General features: G+C 35.9%; 1 protein-coding gene across 1 annotated transcript; it reads right to left on the reverse strand.

Annotated features, from left to right (window-relative positions):
- Positions 1-1,842: 1,842 nt before the first annotated feature.
- On the reverse strand, positions 1,843-18,812 carry LOC107548600 (leucine-rich repeat-containing protein 9-like). Its single transcript, XM_016229352.1, has 31 exons — positions 18,478-18,812; positions 18,145-18,207; positions 17,791-18,009; positions 17,421-17,561; positions 17,257-17,320; positions 17,057-17,127; positions 14,288-14,470; positions 14,056-14,211; positions 13,216-13,373; positions 12,969-13,100; positions 12,702-12,881; positions 11,965-12,082; positions 11,734-11,869; positions 10,926-11,075; positions 10,703-10,827; positions 10,394-10,597; positions 10,178-10,297; positions 9,729-9,859; positions 9,513-9,621; positions 9,234-9,370; positions 8,757-8,890; positions 8,011-8,228; positions 7,487-7,588; positions 7,208-7,344; positions 6,731-6,864; positions 5,985-6,202; positions 3,694-3,762; positions 3,334-3,459; positions 3,117-3,249; positions 2,873-3,029; positions 1,843-1,900 (listed from the first exon to the last, which is right to left on the reverse strand). Exons 2-31 carry the CDS (start codon positions 18,199-18,201, stop codon positions 1,843-1,845), a joined length of 4,077 nt encoding a protein of 1,358 aa, XP_016084838.1. The 5' UTR covers positions 18,202-18,207; positions 18,478-18,812.
- Positions 18,813-18,945: the final 133 nt, after the last annotated feature.

The following is an 18,945-nucleotide window of genomic DNA, read 5'->3' on the forward strand; positions in this document are numbered from 1 at the left end:
GGAAAAGTAGAAGATTTGAAAAATGTACAATGTTTAGGGCAAAGAAGAAAGCATTTGAATAAAGCATATGGAAAAGTGAGCTAAAATTAATTAATTTAATAATGAACTATTGGCAAGTCTGACACACATCCCTGCATGAGACCAATAGCAAGACACATCAAGCGATCAAGAGGAATGTTCCTGCTGCTCAGACGTATCTCCGTATTCCTTTAAACAGTGCTTGGACAACACACTGTACTCTGTGTTATTTCCACAGCAGGTCCTCCATTAAATTCAACAGCATTCACTCTGACCTTCCTTTCTCATTTTCTCCACATTTTAATTTTATTCTGTCAGATTTGGTTCCCTCTCTGTGTCTCTCTTCTTTTGCAACCCCCCACCATTATACTCCAGAGGAAAACAGGAAGAGAATTACCTTGAGCTGTGATAACAGGTTTTTCTGAACACATTATGTGTGTAATTTTCTTTGAATTTCTCCAGACATTGTTTTTTCAGCTGTGCTGCTTAACTGCCCTCATAATACAGCCCACTGAAAAGAAACACATCAGTCTAAAACCTCTGCTCTCTTTTCAGTGTCACAGACTGACACAAATCACTGTTTGCCATAGCTGTATCGAGAACTATTCCATCCCAGAGTGGGCTTTTATTTCTTAGAGAAAAGTTGATGGCAAAACTCTGAACTGTGTGAGATGAGTTTGTCATAAAAAGATAAACAGACACAAAAGTGAAAAGCTGGCAATAGTTGATAGTATGTATGTGTGAGTATTATAAATTAGCAGGAAATGGTTTTCATCAGTGATCAAGTACAAATGTACAAATGACATTATTCTATACAAAATAAGATTATTATTACTATTATTATGCTTGCGTACAATTATGTACAGATTGTATTATACCATAAAATAACAACAATAACAAAACTAATAATTCCTATTATTCTCTATAGAATAATATTAATACTAATAATATAAATGTACTATTATGCTTGTGTACAAGTATACAGATTATATTATATTATAAAATAATAATATAAATGATTATGCTTGTGTACAAGTAGATTGTATTTTTTAAGATAATAATAATAATAATAAAACAAATTATTATTATTATTAAAGTAACATTGATAAGTATTCTATTCTATTCTATTTCATCTATATAGCACACCTGTACATACATTCTTTGTCTATTTTTGTTTATTTATATATATATATATATATACATATGTATATTTTATTCACATATCTTTATTTTTTATTATCTGTGTGTTGTTGATGTCTCTGTGTACTGGAAGCTTCTGTCACCAAAATAAATTCCTTGTATGTGCAAAAATACTTGGCAATAAAGCTCTTTCTGATTCTAATTCTCAAATATTAAAATTTTATTTTTTTAGTACTGTAATATTTTATATGTGCTACTAAGTTCCAATTAGTTCCACTGAGGCTAAGAATCAGTTAAAGACCAAACCAGCCCTCTGGGATCCCTCAATGGACAAGTTTTGCAACTACAGTTTTCAAGAAAAATGTTTTTGACAAATGTTTTTTCATGAACTTTTATATTTGAAATTACTTCATAACTATCAAATACATTATAAATAAAACAAAACCAAACCTCACGGAGAGTGAAAATGTTACATGTACAATGACTTAAGATAAAGGACACCGCTCTTGAATTGTTGAATAGACTTGAATAGAAAATATACATTTAATATCTTTGATATTGACACAATTTCAAATAAATAAACAAATTGTCAATTTAAGTCCTATTTAAAATCCAAAGATGAACAACAACACGCAAAACCAAAGCTAAAATACATGACACACACAGTGTGTCTATGACTCTGCGTTACAGAGGAGGAGGAGGAGGAGGAGGAGGAGGTCTGGGTACACTGTGACACTGGTACCTGTGGAGAATATCAAGATTACCCCTTGTGCTGTGCTGAAAATCCAACCATTTAAAAATTGCTTGTAAATCGTAAAACTGTAAATTATGCTATATTATCACCAAACCTTGGATTCAATCGTTTTGTGTTTCTTTTTGGAACTGCCTGGTCATAGACCTCATTGATTGGAGCTTATGCATCTCAGTTTTTGAGTGAAAAAGCATTTTCCATATTTTTGGATAATTTTAGCAATATTCACTTAAAATCTGAGGTGCATAAGCTCAGATCAATGAGGCATAGGACCAATCAGTTCCAAAATGATTTAATTTTGATTTAATATTAATTTGATACTAATTAGTATTTTCAGGAAAAGAAAATCCTTTCCAGGTCAAATGACAAGAACACAACATGAGGGTTAATACACCCTCTTACGCTTCAACATCACATTAAGATCTATACTGTATGTGTATATATGTGTGTATGTGTGTGTGTGTGTGTGTGTGTGTGTGTACAAACCCGGTCTCAGGATCAGTGTTAGGGAAAGTGGAGAGAACTCTATATCCGGTCTGCTGCAGCGCTGTCATGTAGTGGCTGGAAGATCCTCTTATCTGCCTGAAGTTGATGTAACTCTGAACTCCACGCAAGAGAGAGACAACTGTCTTCTGCTTCTTATCTAAAAACACACATGAAAATTGTACATGATGTGCATTTGTGTTTAATATACACATTCGGTGTGTGTCTGTACTGTATGTATACATACATCTGCTGGTATCATGTGTGTCTTCTTGCTGATCAGGTACGAGAGTGTGTATGCCTGTACCTCTTAAAGAATACTAATTAGTATTTTCAGGAAAAGAAAATCCTTTCCAGGTCAAATGACAAGAACACAACATGAGGGTTAATACACCCTCTTACGCTTCAACATCACATTAAGATCTATACTCTATGTGTATATATGTGTGTGTGTGTGTGTGTGTGTGTGTGTGTACAAACCCGGTCTCAGGATCAGTGTTAGGGAAAGTGGAGAGAACTCTATATCCGGTCTGCTGCAGCGCTGTCATGTAGTGGCTGGAAGATCCTTTTATCTGCCTGAAGTTGATGTAACTCTGAACTCCACGCAAGAGAGAGACAACTGTCTTCTGCTTCTTATCTAAAAACACACATGAAAATTGTACATGATGTGCATTTGTGTTTAATATACACATTCGGTGTGTGTCTGTACTGTATGTATACATACATCTGCTGGTATCATGTGTGTCTTCTTGCTGATCAGGTACGAGAGTGTGTATGCCTGTACCTCTTAAAGGAGCTGGTCGGGCCACCAATGGTACCAAACCGGGTAAAGTCATTTCACCACCTGAACTAGAACCCTACACACATGCACAAGGTAATTGTCTCTGCAGTATAATTCTATCTGATCTGTTCATTCGATCTGGATATTAAGCGTGAGCTACCTGTGCTTCATTATTTAAAAGCTCTGCTCTAGTTCTTTCTTCCAGGGTGACTGTCATGCCATCCAGAACCTGCAGTGTAGACAAATGCAGTACCACTGCTGGCCTGTGCAGTGATCGCCGTGCCACCTGCAACACACACGCTTGGTATGTCGTAGTGCAGAATATGTCTAATTAAAAGGATATTCAGCCAGGTAAAGAGGACAGAACATACTGTATTTATTCAGAACCAGAGAAGCCATGATGTGTTATACTGTGTGTGTGTGTAAGGATTTGTCTGTAATCATGGTTAGTTTGCAGTTCAGCCAAGAGTTCAGTTTGAAATCTCTTCATCTTGTTTGTGTGTGTGTGTGTGAGACTCACTGGGTTGCCCATTACAGACAGTTCTATAAGAGAAGGAAGCACCTCCAATTTCTCCAACTCTAAAATGTCCTGTAACATAAACAAAAGACACATTAGGCCATAAATACACTTTGATATACATATAAGGCATCTAGACACTTACAAAACACATTGACTATTATATGCTTTTATATATATATATATATATTTTTTTTTTTAAATATAATTAATTTTTACATACACAAAAGTTTGGGTAGTAGGATTTTTTGTATTGTTTTTGAAGTAAGTATCTCGCGCTCACTAAGGCTGCATTTATTAGATCAAAAATACAGTAAAAACATTAATATTCTGAAATATTATAACAATTTAATTGTTCACTATTTTAATACATTTTAAAATGTAATTTATTCTTGTGATGATAAAGCTGAATTTTTTGCAGCCATTACTTCAATCTTTGGTGAAGAAACATTTCATAATATTATAAATGTTGAAAAAAGTTGTGCTACCTAATCATTTTCTGGAAACCATGATACTTTTATTTTCAGTATTGTTTGATGAAATGAATATTAAAAAGAAAGTATTTATTCGAAATAGAAATCTTTTGTAACAATATATAAATCCTGTGAATTTTAGAGAAAGTCAAATGGAATATTGCACAGTCATTATATCATTATATTCATTATTCATATAATGATGAATGTAAACATTTTATATTTATTAAATTTGATTTATTGGTTTATTTTGAAATATGTGGACATCTTTTATTACTTTTTGCTTGATGGTTACCCCACTCAGTATTTTAGTATTTTAGTAATTAGTATTTTATTTGTCATTAAATCTTTTTTTCTTTAATGTATAAAACCAACATGAATTCAAAAATTACATTTCTAAAAATGTGGCACATGCATTTTTAAACTAGAATTTAAAAAGATTTAAATAAACAGGCATATGAGGAGGAGAATAAACAATGAAAAAAAATAGGATTAGGAAATGCGCAGGACACAAGAAACATCAACTTAAAGGTTTTTGTGATTTCCACAGAGATAAAGGAATGAGGAGGTAAATCAAAAAAGATCAGTGAGTTTCAAGAACACACACACACACACACACACCTCTGACCTTCAATCAATGTAAATACTGCTTAATTGTCCCCTTGTGCTACAGTGCTGGTGCAGTAATGGCTGTCTGTAATTACTTTATATTCAGGGGCAGGCAAAAGGCAGAGCTCTCACAGGGCCACAACCCTAATACAAACACACTAAGTGACTGAATTACTGTAATTTAGTAATTACAGAAAAACTGCAGCTACACACATACAGATGAGAATGGAGAAGTGAATAATGAAAGCAAGCCTCAAGCACTCAAACTTGCACACAAAACCAACATTAATTCAAAAATAAAATTTCTAAAAATGTGGCACATGCATTTTTAAACTAGATTTTAAAAAGATTTAAATAAACAGGCATATGAGGAGGAGAATAAACAATGAAAAAAAATAGGATTAGGAAATGCGCAGGACACAAGAAACATCAACTTAAAGGTTTTTGTGATTTCCACAGAGATAAAGGAATGAGGAGGTAAATCAAAAAAGATCAGTGAGTCTCAAGAACACACACACACACACACACACACACACCTCTGACCTTCAATCAATGTAAATACTGCTTAATTGTCCCCTTGTGCTACAGTGCTGGTGCAGTAATGGCTGTCTGTAATTACTTTATATTCAGGGGCAGGCAAAAGGCAGAGCTCTCACAGGGCCACAACCCTAATACAAACACACTAAGTGACTGAATTACTGTAATTTAGTAATTACAGAAAAACTGCAGCTACACACATACAGATGAGAATGGAGAAGTGAATAATGAAAGCAAGCCTCAAGCACTCAAACTTGCACACACACACACTCATCTGGGTTTAGAGTAACATTGTTCCTAAGTTTCTTGGTAGATACTATGCTGCTAATAAAATCATGTGTAACTCTAACCTACAACACTTAAATTATATGGCAATGTATACCTATCATAAGATTAACTATATCTGACAGACCATCCTGTCTAACTAATGAATGTGAACCAAACTGTTTGACTCATGACTCAAATACCAAATGTTAAATTAAATTATAAATTAAACTGATAGTTCGCTGCTTTTTCCAGCATATAACAAATTATAGTCTGTTTCCCACAAGAAGCTTGGAAAAGTCACAGTTTTTTTCCTTAGTGGAGCTTTACAGTCAAAGATGAAACTTTGTATACATGTTTACTGTGTTTTAGGTAGGTTGTTGTGTATTTTGTGTAGGTTTTATTGTGTACCTGCATTTTGTTCATGTCTAAGAACAGTCTCCGGAGCTCAGTGAGAGGCAGAAGGTGGTTCAGTTCACGGATGCGATTCTCTGCCAAGTGCAAATCCAGCAGAACTCTCTGTCCACAGAATGAGTTCTCACTCAAAGATTTAATTCGATTTCGATCCAGAACCAACTCACGCAGTCTCCGCAAACCATCCAGTCCATCTACCTGACTGATATCATTCCCTTAGGAAAAGAGAGAAGGCGCTTAGAGAAGATCTCATTAAAGAATATACAGCATATACACACCATTGTTCAAATGTTTGTGTTCAGTAAGATTTTTTTATGTTTTTGAAAGAAGTTTCTTATTTTCACCCAGGCTGCATTTATTTGATCAAAAACAGTAATATTGGGAAATATTATTACAATTTAAAATAACTTTTTTATTGTAATATATTTTAAAATGTAATTTATTCCTGTGATGCAAAGCTGATTTTTCAGCATCCATTATTCCAGTCTTCAGTGTCACAAAGTCATTCAGAAATCATTCTAATATGCTGATTTGCTGCTCAAGAAACATTTTATAATACTATCAGTGTTGAAAACAGTTGTGCTGCTTGATATTTTTGTGAAAAGGGTTACAGTTTTTTCAGGATTCTTTAATGAACACAACATTCAAATGAACAGCATTTATTTGAAATATTTCCTGTATATTTCATTGAGGATATGTTTGCAGACAGTGATGAATAGCTCTACAAGAGAGGTTGTACATACCTTGTAGGAACAGTGCTCTGAGGTTAGTCAGTCGGCTGATCTGTAGATTGATCAGGTTGGATATACCATTATAACCTAAATGCAAAACCTCCAAACTGGACATCAGAGGCTCCAGATTATCAGTTGGTCCCTCCCTACAAACAAAGTGAAGGAAGGGAGGACAAGGAACATTTTGAAAGAAAGTGAGAAGAAACAAATGAGAGGCACATGTAGAGGTGTGTGTGTCATTCAGAAAAGTACAGTTTACTGCATTAATACTGTATGCGGTATAGACACTTTGTTAATAAACGTGGCAGTCACTCCCAAAACTTAGCAGCCTCTGAAGCTGTGAGTCCTTCTCTGCTTATAAACACAGTCACTGCTGTCTGGGAATCTCTTATTATATGTAATTGTGATGCTCTCTTGTGGTTGAACAAGAGACTACAGTATATCACCACAATAGATTATGAGAGTGATGTTGTGTGTGTGTGTGTTTACCTGCTGGGCCTGCTGTTTTGCTGCCCATATCCACTGGAACTGACTTTATGATAGAGAATCTGCTTGTTGCTCATGTGATTCTGAACTTTTTGACGTGGCAGAATTGACTCAATGTGGTTATAGTTCAGAGACAACACCTGAAAGAACACATGCATAAACAAAAACATACATACTGTAGACACACAGTGGCTAATAGTATATAATGTTAGTATACATAGCCAGTAACATAGACAAAGACATAAGTGATGTATTTACATTCTGTCGTAAACATATAAATACCTTAATGTTGGGCAGGAAGATGAGACCGCTGAATGAGGTGAGGTTATTGTGTTCTAGATTAATACTGCGTAAATTACTGAACAAATCACTCAAGCACTCAAACTTGCACACACACACACTCATCTGGGTTTAGAGTAACATTGTTCCTAAGTTTCTTGGTAGATACTATGCTGCTAATAAAATCATGTGTAACTCTAACCTACAACACTTAAATTATATGGCAATGTATACCTATCATAAGATTAACTATATCTGACAGACCATCCTGTCTAACTAATGAATGTGAACCAAACTGTTTGACTCATGACTCAAATACCAAATGTTAAATTAAATTATAAATTAAACTGATAGTTCGCTGCTTTTTCCAGCATATAACAAATTATAGTCTGTTTCCCACAAGAAGCTTGGAAAAGTCACAGTTTTTTTCCTTAGTGGAGCTTTACAGTCAAAGATGAAACTTTGTATACATGTTTACTGTGTTTTAGGTAGGTTGTTGTGTATTTTGTGTAGGTTTTATTGTGTACCTGCATTTTGTTCATGTCTAAGAACAGTCTCCGGAGCTCAGTGAGAGGCAGAAGGTGGTTCAGTTCACGGATGCGATTCTCTGCCAAGTGCAAATCCAGCAGAACTCTCTGTCCACAGAATGAGTTCTCACTCAAAGATTTAATTCGATTTCGATCCAGAACCAACTCACGCAGTCTCCGCAAACCATCCAGTCCATCTACCTGACTGATATCATTCCCTTAGGAAAAGAGAGAAGGCGCTTAGAGAAGATCTCATTAAAGAATATACAGCATATACACACCATTGTTCAAATGTTTGTGTTCAGTAAGATTTTTTTATGTTTTTGAAAGAAGTTTCTTATTTTCACCCAGGCTGCATTTATTTGATCAAAAACAGTAATATTGGGAAATATTATTACAATTTAAAATAACTTTTTTATTGTAATATATTTTAAAATGTAATTTATTCCTGTGATGCAAAGCTGATTTTTCAGCATCCATTATTCCAGTCTTCAGTGTCACAAAGTCATTCAGAAATCATTCTAATATGCTGATTTGCTGCTCAAGAAACATTTTATAATACTATCAGTGTTGAAAACAGTTGTGCTGCTTGATATTTTTGTGAAAAGGGTTACAGTTTTTTCAGGATTCTTTAATGAACACAACATTCAAATGAACAGCATTTATTTGAAATATTTCCTGTATATTTCATTGAGGATATGTTTGCAGACAGTGATGAATAGCTCTACAAGAGAGGTTGTACATACCTTGTAGGAACAGTGCTCTGAGGTTAGTCAGTCGGCTGATCTGTAGATTGATCAGGTTGGATATACCATTATAACCTAAATGCAAAACCTCCAAACTGGACATCAGAGGCTCCAGATTATCAGTTGGTCCCTCCCTACAAACAAAGTGAAGGAAGGGAGGACAAGGAACATTTTGAAAGAAAGTGAGAAGAAACAAATGAGAGGCACATGTAGAGGTGTGTGTGTCATTCAGAAAAGTACAGTTTACTGCATTAATACTGTATGCGGTATAGACACTTTGTTAATAAACGTGGCAGTCACTCCCAAAACTTAGCAGCCTCTGAAGCTGTGAGTCCTTCTCTGCTTATAAACACAGTCACTGCTGTCTGGGAATCTCTTATTATATGTAATTGTGATGCTCTCTTGTGGTTGAACAAGAGACTACAGTATATCACCACAATAGATTATGAGAGTGATGTTGTGTGTGTGTGTGTTTACCTGCTGGGCCTGCTGTTTTGCTGCCCATATCCACTGGAACTGACTTTATGATAGAGAATCTGCTTGTTGCTCATGTGATTCTGAACTTTTTGACGTGGCAGAATTGACTCAATGTGGTTATAGTTCAGAGACAACACCTGAAAGAACACATGCATAAACAAAAACATACATACTGTAGACACACAGTGGCTAATAGTATATAATGTTAGTATACATAGCCAGTAACATAGACAAAGACATAAGTGATGTATTTACATTCTGTCGTAAACATATAAATACCTTAATGTTGGGCAGGAAGATGAGACCGCTGAATGAGGTGAGGTTATTGTGTTCTAGATTAATACTGCGTAAATTACTGAACAAATCAGCAGGAGCAAGATCCACCATCCTAAAACACACAGGAAAACAGAAATCATAAAGTGTGAAGCAACATATCCAGTTCTGTTGTGTTGGTTCAATTTTGACTGTAGGATTGTAGAAAGAGTTCATGTGAACCTGACTGAGCTGGACTGCAGGTTGAGCTCTGACAGGTCTCTGTAGTTGGTATGGCCCAGCTTCTCAGCCACCATATCTGCATTGAGCCGCCCTCCAAACACGTCTTTAGCAGTTTCTGATTCACACGTTTCCTAAAGATCACAGACACATTTGTGTGTGTGTTTTTTTTCACCTTAAATCACCCAAATGGTTCACACAAAAATGTAAATTCCAGCAACAGTCAACCTCACGGCAGCCTCCATTCCCTTTCACTTTCATTGCATAGAAAAGAGCAGCTTAGACATTCTGCAAAATGTCGAATGAAGACCAGTAATGTGCATTAAAAGAGTATATAGGGTCAGTTTTGACTTTTGACAATTTCGTCATGCTGCCTTTAAAGGTTAGTAATGATGTCATATTGAGAAGATGGAATAAGAAGGAATTATGAATGAATAGAATGATCTCCTCACCATGTGTGAAATATCATCCAAATGAGTGAACTCATTGAAGCTGAGGGTCAGATGCTTTAGAGCCGTTAGTCGAGAAATCTCAGGCAGTTTATTCAGACTGTTGCCATGTAGATTCAGTACCTGTACGACAGGAAATACGTCAATGAAATGATCACAATCTCACTAACTGACTTACATACTACAGAGATACGGGTTTGTGGGTATTGGAAGTCTCACTGTGATCTGACTGAGGACATTTGCTCTGGCCACTGTCAGAATAGATTGATCATCTATGCTGAGCAGCTTGGGGTGAGGCTTCAGGATGGGTTCCATTTTTAATGCCTCCTCATCCAGGTCCAGCTCAGCAAGAGACACAGATGGGGCATCAGCGGGGGATGTATGAGAACTGGACGGGAAGTCTGGAGAGGGCTGGGATGTGTCCTAGAGAAAGATGCCATAAGATAAAGATGGTTTGATTACTATTTTCTGGTATGAAATTAATAGGATGGTGTAAATGTGTGAGTGTATACTGTTAAACACATATACCTTTGTTACATATTCAAAGTCTACAAGGTACTCTGGCAGGACCATTTCATGGTCAAACATGTACCACAGTTTCTGCTGCTGTCTACAGTCACAGCTGTCTGGCAGGCTGGAGAGACCCAGCAAGTCTGACGAACAAAAACACACATATACACACACATTGCTGCTTTGATCACCACTGCCCTGAAGACATTTTTCTCTGATGGGTTCACATATTTCAACTCACCAGGGGCTGTTTGTGCTGTGAGTTTTTGCCCTTTAGAGCAGGTACTGAGGTAGACAGAGTTCGCTTTAGGGTAATGATCACAGTCTATTAGGAGACCTTCCTTTGCTGCAGCACTGCGGCCCAGGAACACTTTAGAAATGATCAACTGACCTAAAACAATACACAATATACACAATATATATACATAATACACAAATGCATGAAAGCAAATTATTGAGATATTCATAATGTATGTACACTACTGCTCAGTTTATGGGCAGCATGTTTTTTAAAGAGAAAATTATCGTTTTAATTCAGCATGGATGCATTAAATTGATTTATAACATTACACAGGATATCTGTTTCAAGTAAATGCTGTTATTTTGTGCTTTGTATTCATAAAAAAACATCTTTAAAAACTATCAAGAACGTTTTCATCATTGATAATAATAAGAAATATTTCTTGAGCACCACATCCTCATATTAGTATAATTTCTGCAGGATCATGTGATACTGAAGACTGGAGTAATGACTGCTAAAAATTCTGCTTTGCCATCACAGGAATAAATTACATTTCAAAAAATATTTTAATAGAAAACAGTTATTTTAAATTGTAAATAATAATATGAAATAATATTTCACAACATTATTGTTTTTACTGTATTTTTGATCATACTGTATTTTAAGCATTATTTTTTTTTAAATGTAAAAGATCTTACTGACCCCAAACTTTTATTTTTGTAATATTGTTTGGTGCCAGAAGTAGCACAGAAATGACAGACAGCACCTTCAAATTAATCTAATTTAAAGGTTCTGAGTGAATCCAGACCATGTCTGAAGGGAAGACGGTCTACAGGGTTACTTCCTGATGTTGAGCAACTCTTCTTCTGCATAAATGTCAATCGCAGTCGATCAGACACACTCACACTGTTAGTGAGGGGGATGGCTCTCTCTCTGCCTAACGCCTGAAGGAAAGAAACACATGTTCAAGATGATGGATCCATTTAAAAACAACAGAAATTCATAACCAGTCCTCACCGGGCTTTGATGGGTTGTGTACCTTATATGCATTAGCGGTTTTAAAACCATTTTCTAGGGTTTGTAGTATCTCATCGCTTTCACAGGAATGTTCTGGATCGGGCACGTAGAACAGATACTCCATGCAACATTTATAGTTCCTGTCACACACACGCACACACACACACACACACACACACACACACATCTCATGATCTTAAACATTTATATGAACTATGAATATGGATTATTGATTCATGAATATAAAAGTAAGACTATCAAACAGTATCTATTTTGAATCAGCCATTTTTTTTCTTGAAGAGACACAGTGAGCATCTGGCTGACTCACTGTGAGTAAGGTGAAGGTTCCTGTCTGCATAGCAGAGAGTGTACTTTGTCCTGGAAGCGTTGCCGCAGGGCTCGGTTATGGATACGGATGATTCGATTGATTTTAATGCCAGTGATGTGGTGAGGTTTATAATCCCACGCACAGAAACGAGACAGCAAGAGATCGTAACATGACGTGAACCTGAGAAAGGAAGCAGAGAACAGTACAGATCAGTAATCCTGCATGTTGTGTTCTGTACAACTGATCTTGCATGCATACATGTAGTACCAAGGTTCGCCAGTGTTTCCCTCCTCATGATCTTAAACATTTATATGAACTATGACTATGGATTATTGATTCATGAATATAAAAGTAAGACTATCAAACAGTATCTATTTTGAATCAGCCATTTTTTTTCTTGAAGAGACACAGTGAGCATCTGGCTGACTCACTGTGAGTAAGGTGAAGGTTCCTGTCTGCATAGCAGAGAGTGTACTTTGTCCTGGAAGCGTTGCCGCAGGGCTCGGTTATGGATACGGATGATTCGATTGATTTTAATGCCAGTGATGTGGTGAGGTTTATAATCCCACGCACAGAAACGAGACAGCAAGAGATCGTAACATGACGTGAACCTGAGAAAGGAAGCAGAGAACAGTACAGATCAGTAATCCTGCATGTTGTGTTCTGTACAACTGATCTTGCATGCATACATGTAGTACCAAGGTTCGCCAGTGTTTCCCTCCTCAAAGCGAATGTTCCCCACGGTTTCCAGCTCCAACAGCAAAAAGTGCACCGTAATATCCCTTCTATCTGAGGCCAAGGCCACATTATGTTGGTGAAATGCTTCTACCCTGTGAAAAAAACAAAACAAAACAAAGAAATGTAAGACCTGACAATAATCATGCACACAGGTTTACATAAGATGTATATAAAATAAAAAAAGGTTTATATAAAATTCACACTCACTCCTCCAGGTGCCGCTTCCAGAACTTCAGTCGGTCTTTAAGAGCATTCAGTTTGTGCTGCAGTCTCTGCTCATTGCTGTGGTCATTACGAAGGTCAGAGGTCAAGTCTTCAGGATCTCTCTTACCAGCAGACTGTACATGGGACAGCTCACATTCCACCTGCTCACAGAGGGTCAGTGTATTTTAGGGTACAAACAAACTATAGTTTGGGGACAAATTTGAGGATGACTTAATTTAATAATAATATTTTTATTATTATTATTTCTGAAAATGAGGGGTATCAGTACCATACTGGTTATCATCCAGTATTAGTTTTTTTATTTTATGGATATTTAAGAGTGCATGCTAATTTCCTCTATTTTACATGTAGTTCTTTCCAATATCTAATGATCACGTAAAGTTCGTCTTTAAAAAAAAACAACAACAACAATAATTTAATAACACTGTCAAATGTAATATTTAGCAAATTTCATTTTTATATTGTACATTATAATGCTGTGATGGCTAAATTCACTTCACATTTAAAACAACTGGCTTTAGTTTGCAGTATTTTATTTTTATTTTATTAAAAATATTTTTTTCTTATATTTTAACACATAATTAATTCACACACACACACACACACACACACACACACACATCATTTTACATTATTTTAAAGTCAGCCATTTATCAGTTATCGGCTATAACAACAATAAATTTAAGCTTATCAATATCAGAAATTTTATATGGGTGCATTCCTACTAAATATGTTAGGAATGGATTTAGAAAAAAAGTGATACTCTAAATATACCATATTGTGGCAAAAAAAAAAACCTGTGTGCATCCTGTATATACTCACATTTCTAAACACACGTGTTAGCACTCGAATTCTCTCCTCTGGTAGTTGTATCTGGTCTCTCCTCTGCTGCCTGAACTTGGCTTTAAGGTCATCAAACTGTCTTAGCGCACAACGTTCCCGCATGGTGTAATACATCATTTTCTTCAGCACTGTAGACTGATGCACAACAACATGTTCCCATCATTCTTAAACACAAAAGACAGACTCTCAGTTGAAATAGAGATTCTCTCACCTCTGCAGTGTCTTTGAGATGTTTGCTGGATATGTCATATGTGTCCAGGCGTTGAAGGTGTGGCATGTGATATAGGACGTGTATGTAGTAATTATAGAGCAGACACAGCGGGTTTGGAATGGACTGAGGGTCCTTCAGACTCAGGTGTCTTAGTCGGGGCAGCCGAGCCAGATGGGTCAGTTCCTATAAGGAAAACAGTGGTCGTACAGATTTTACATAGTTTTTTTCTTTCAGGGATCAGGACTATTCAGGAATATGAATTCACTTTTTGCAAAAAATAAATAAATAAATCTGCAATGATTGTGACATAGATTGTGTATCTATGGTATATTAATTTATGCTATAAAATACTGTTTGTTATTGATATTTTGATTTTAATATTTTGTTATTTTTGCAACATCAGGAAATAACTTCCACCTACACAAATGAAACATTTTGCTGCGACATTAAATGGAAGTGCATTAGTTTCCCATTAGAGAAAAGAACCTCACATGAGCCTGAAGCCCACAGATGAACAGCACAAAAAGCACCATACAAACACCTCTCAGTGTCATGAAACTGTGTGTGTTAGACAGAAAGAGAAGTGAAGGACCGTCAGACACAAAGAGCCGAAGCGAGACAGAGGAGCTTTCAATCACTCGACTCACACAAAATAACAAAGGCTCCCATTTAGAGATGTGCACCCCATTCAGGAGCCACACCACTTGAAAATGAAAATATTTATTCTTGTTATTGAAAAAGTATCTCTTTTTCCTTTCGAAAAAAGAGAGACAGATGAAAACCATTTGGACAGAGATGCCACATTACGATAATGATAAGAAGTGAAAAGCAAAAACCTGAATCGTGCAATTCCTGAAATGATCAGGTCTCTCTGGGGAGTTGAGAAAATACAGAGTATACACAGAAATAACAGTAATCAGATCTATAGTGAGCAGGAGAGGGAGGATGCAATAATGACATGTAGATACAGGCCTGCAGTAATAACGGTGTGAAGGCCAGAAGGAAATTATTACCTAGTAATCTCGGACACAAACAAACAAAATGGGCCCATTAGAGAAAAGAACCTCACATGAGCCTGAAGCCCACAGATGAACAGCACAAAAAGCACCATACAAACACCTCTCAGTGTCATGAAACTGTGTGTGTTAGACAGAAAGAGAAGTGAAGGAGCGTCAGACACAAAGAGCCGAAGCGAGACAGAGGAGCTTTCAATCACTCGACTCACACAAAATAACAAAGGCTCCCATTTAGAGATGTGCACCCCATTCAGGAGCCACACCACTTGAAAATGAAAATATTTATTCTTTTTATTGAAAAAGTATCTCTTTTTCCTTTCGAAAAAAGAGAGACAGATGAAAACTATTTGGACAGAGATGCCACATTACGATAATGATAAGAAGTGAAAAGCAAAAACCTGAATCGTGCAATTCCTGAAATGATCAGGTCTCTCTGGGGAGTTGAGAAAATACAGAGTATACACAGAAATAACAGTAATCAGATCTATAGTGAGCAGGAGAGGGAGGATGCAATAATGACATGTAGATACAGGCCTGCAGTAATAACGGTGTGAAGGCCAGAAGGAAATTATTACCTAGTAATCTCGGACACAAACAAACAAAATGGGCTCTACACAAAGGGCAATCCACAATCTAATAAGAGAAAACATGATTTTAGGCATCATTCATGTCCGCAGCAAAAACATAGGTATGTCCCAAAGTTTAATACGTAAGTTGCAGACACATTAGCAAAATTTTAGCAAAATTTTGGAGACGATAAAGGTCCATTGTCTATAGAGAGCTGCAGCCGTGACACCAAATACTGGAAGACTAATTTGTCATTGTCACTATTGTACAGTTATCAAAATAGCCGGTCAAATAATGGTATATTTCTCATACCTTGAAGGAACTGATTTTGTTCCCTGAGAGGTTTAGATTTTGGAGATTGATGTTGGGATCCAAACTATGACCTTAGAAAAAAACATGTTAAATATTAGAGTATCTAGTAACGGATTTAAATATCTATGTATATTCTAATATTATAGTACAAAAATTCAATGCTACAATGGCGAAAATGTGGTGTTTTACAGTGGACCTACCAAGAGTCTCAATAGCATTATCAGCAAGATTCAACTCCTTAAGGCTTACAAGTGAATTCAATCCCTGTAAAACAAGGTGTAAAACAGTGGTACTGCATAGACACAAAAATAATATCATTTAAATTTTCATTTACAGTATCTCCAGACATAAACCATTTTAGCAACATTTTGGAGACGATAAAGGTCCATTGTCTATAGAGAGCTGCAGCCGTGACACCAAATACTGGAAGACTAATTTGTCATTTCCCTATGGGTTTTTATAATGAGGTTTTCAATTTATAAGTAAAATAATGTCTTTGGTAAATATAAATTGACAATAGTTGGACATTTTGCTCTAAAAAGCAAACACACACTCTGAAAATGTGAATTTTGAAGCAATTATGTTTATTTTTAAAAACATATTTTTGTAACAAGTAACTACATATGAACATCTTGGGTGTGTGATCCCGTTTGCCCAGGAAATTTCACTGAGCAATGGTAAATGTGACTGTATTTTTAAGGTAAGGTATTAAAAACTGAATTAAGTATAAGCAATTTAAGGGCTGCATGCCTTAGCAAATACTATTAAATTCAATTCAGTTCTATACAATTCATGCCTTATTCATGGAAATAAATTACTCTACTATGATACAGTTATCAAAATAGCCGGTCAAATAATGGTATATTTCTCATACCTTGAAGGAACTGATTTTGTTCCCTGAGAGGTTTAGATTTTGGAGATTGATGTTGGGATCCAAACTATGACCTTAGAAAAAAACATGTTAAATATTAGAGTATCTAGTAACGGATTTAAATATCTATGTATATTCTAATATTATAGTACAAAAATTCAATGCTACAATGGCGAAAATGTGGTGTTTTACAGTGGACCTACCAAGAGTCTCAATAGCATTATCAGCAAGATTCAACTCCTTAAGGCTTACAAGTGAATTCAATCCCTGTAAAACAAGGTGTAAAACAGTGGTACTGCATAGACACAAAAATAATATCATTTAAATTTTCATTTACAGTATCTCCAGACATAAACATAGGCTATACCTGTATGTCAGAGATCTGGTTCTTATTAAGCCACAGAATGTGAAGGTCGACCAACATCTCTAGATCTGTGATCTGCTGGATGTTGTTGTCGTACAGAAATAATTTCTGCAGATGCACACAGTTATGTAGGCCACAGATTTCCTACAACACACAAACAATACCAAACAGATCAAAATATACTAGATTTATTTGCTGATTTTCATCTTAATTAGAGTAAATCGGTCAAAGAAAATAAGCATTTAAAATGAACAATCTAGGCAAAATTGCAAAAAAATAAAAATAAACATACTGTAATTATACTTAAATCTAATCCATAAAACATTTTTAGAAAATTAAACTAGAAACATTCCAAATCTTTTCAGTAACTTACATTCAGTTTGCACTCCACTACCCATAATTCTTTGAGGAGTGGGCAATACTCCAGACCGTGGATTGAGCTAATGCTCTGGCCTATAATAGTGAGACTGGACAGTCTGGGAAAGAGAGAGAGGCCCACCATGCGCGGGAAACCAGAGAAAAACATCTCCAGAACCATTTCACCACACCCCTCCTGACCCACCTTCTCATAGCAGAGTCCATTAGACACACACTGAGGAAATAAACAATCCAAAGACACTTCAGCACAGACCAGCACATGTGGCTTAGATTAGAAAACCACACAAAGGCCAATTGCACATTAAGTTCATTTATTTGAACTAAAAAAAAATAATTAAAAAAAACTCACCAGCTCTTTTATAATTTCTTCGTCTCCAGTTAGTCTCTGCTTTTCATTCTGTGTCATGATCCCCTTAAAAACAATATTTTTGAAGGCTTATGGGCATTCAAAAAAATAAAACAGTCACTAATTCTTTACTAAAAATTACTACAACTGTAGCTACTAAACATAATAATAAAATGTATCAACATTTCTATCCTAGTTAATACTGAACAACTACAAAAACACATTCAAACTGCTGCAATGCTGCAAACACCTTTTACGTATACTTATAAACATTTATCTCACAAAATATACATTTCTAATTTTTACTAATGCGTATTTGCACTAGAAACTCCTCACCTGTTTGTGTATGTCCAACTGTATACTAGTCCAGAGTCCAGCAGGTGACCAAGTCAAACTCCTTCCATGATTTACCACTACAACAAATCAGTTTACCTACTCTCCACCATAAAGTTCAACAGCTGCGTGATGCCTGTTAAGTGTAAACATACCTTTCAACAGTGAAAACCTTATGATTTTCCTTTTTATTTTGCTCACTGCAATGTTTACATCAGGCCGTTGCTAAGGAAGCGTGGCTCGTCGCGTCGGTGCTAAGGAAGCCCTGTTGGAATGTGTTGCTGTCCGCCAGCAGATGCTGCTAAAACACCGGATCATCCCCCCGTCAAACTATATCAAATGTGAGTGTTTCAAAGCAATGTGCATTATTGAACGAGGTTTAAAGCTTCTATACGGCGACTTTAGAATTATTCTGTGTTTAAATATTTTTATTTTAAATTTCACAAAACAAAATCCTTTAATTAGTCTACA

This window comes from Sinocyclocheilus grahami, unplaced genomic scaffold (assembly GCF_001515645.1).
Source record: "Sinocyclocheilus grahami isolate Dianchi unplaced genomic scaffold, SAMN03320097.WGS_v1.1 scaffold351.1, whole genome shotgun sequence".
Taxonomy (NCBI): Eukaryota; Metazoa; Chordata; class Actinopteri; order Cypriniformes; family Cyprinidae; genus Sinocyclocheilus; species Sinocyclocheilus grahami.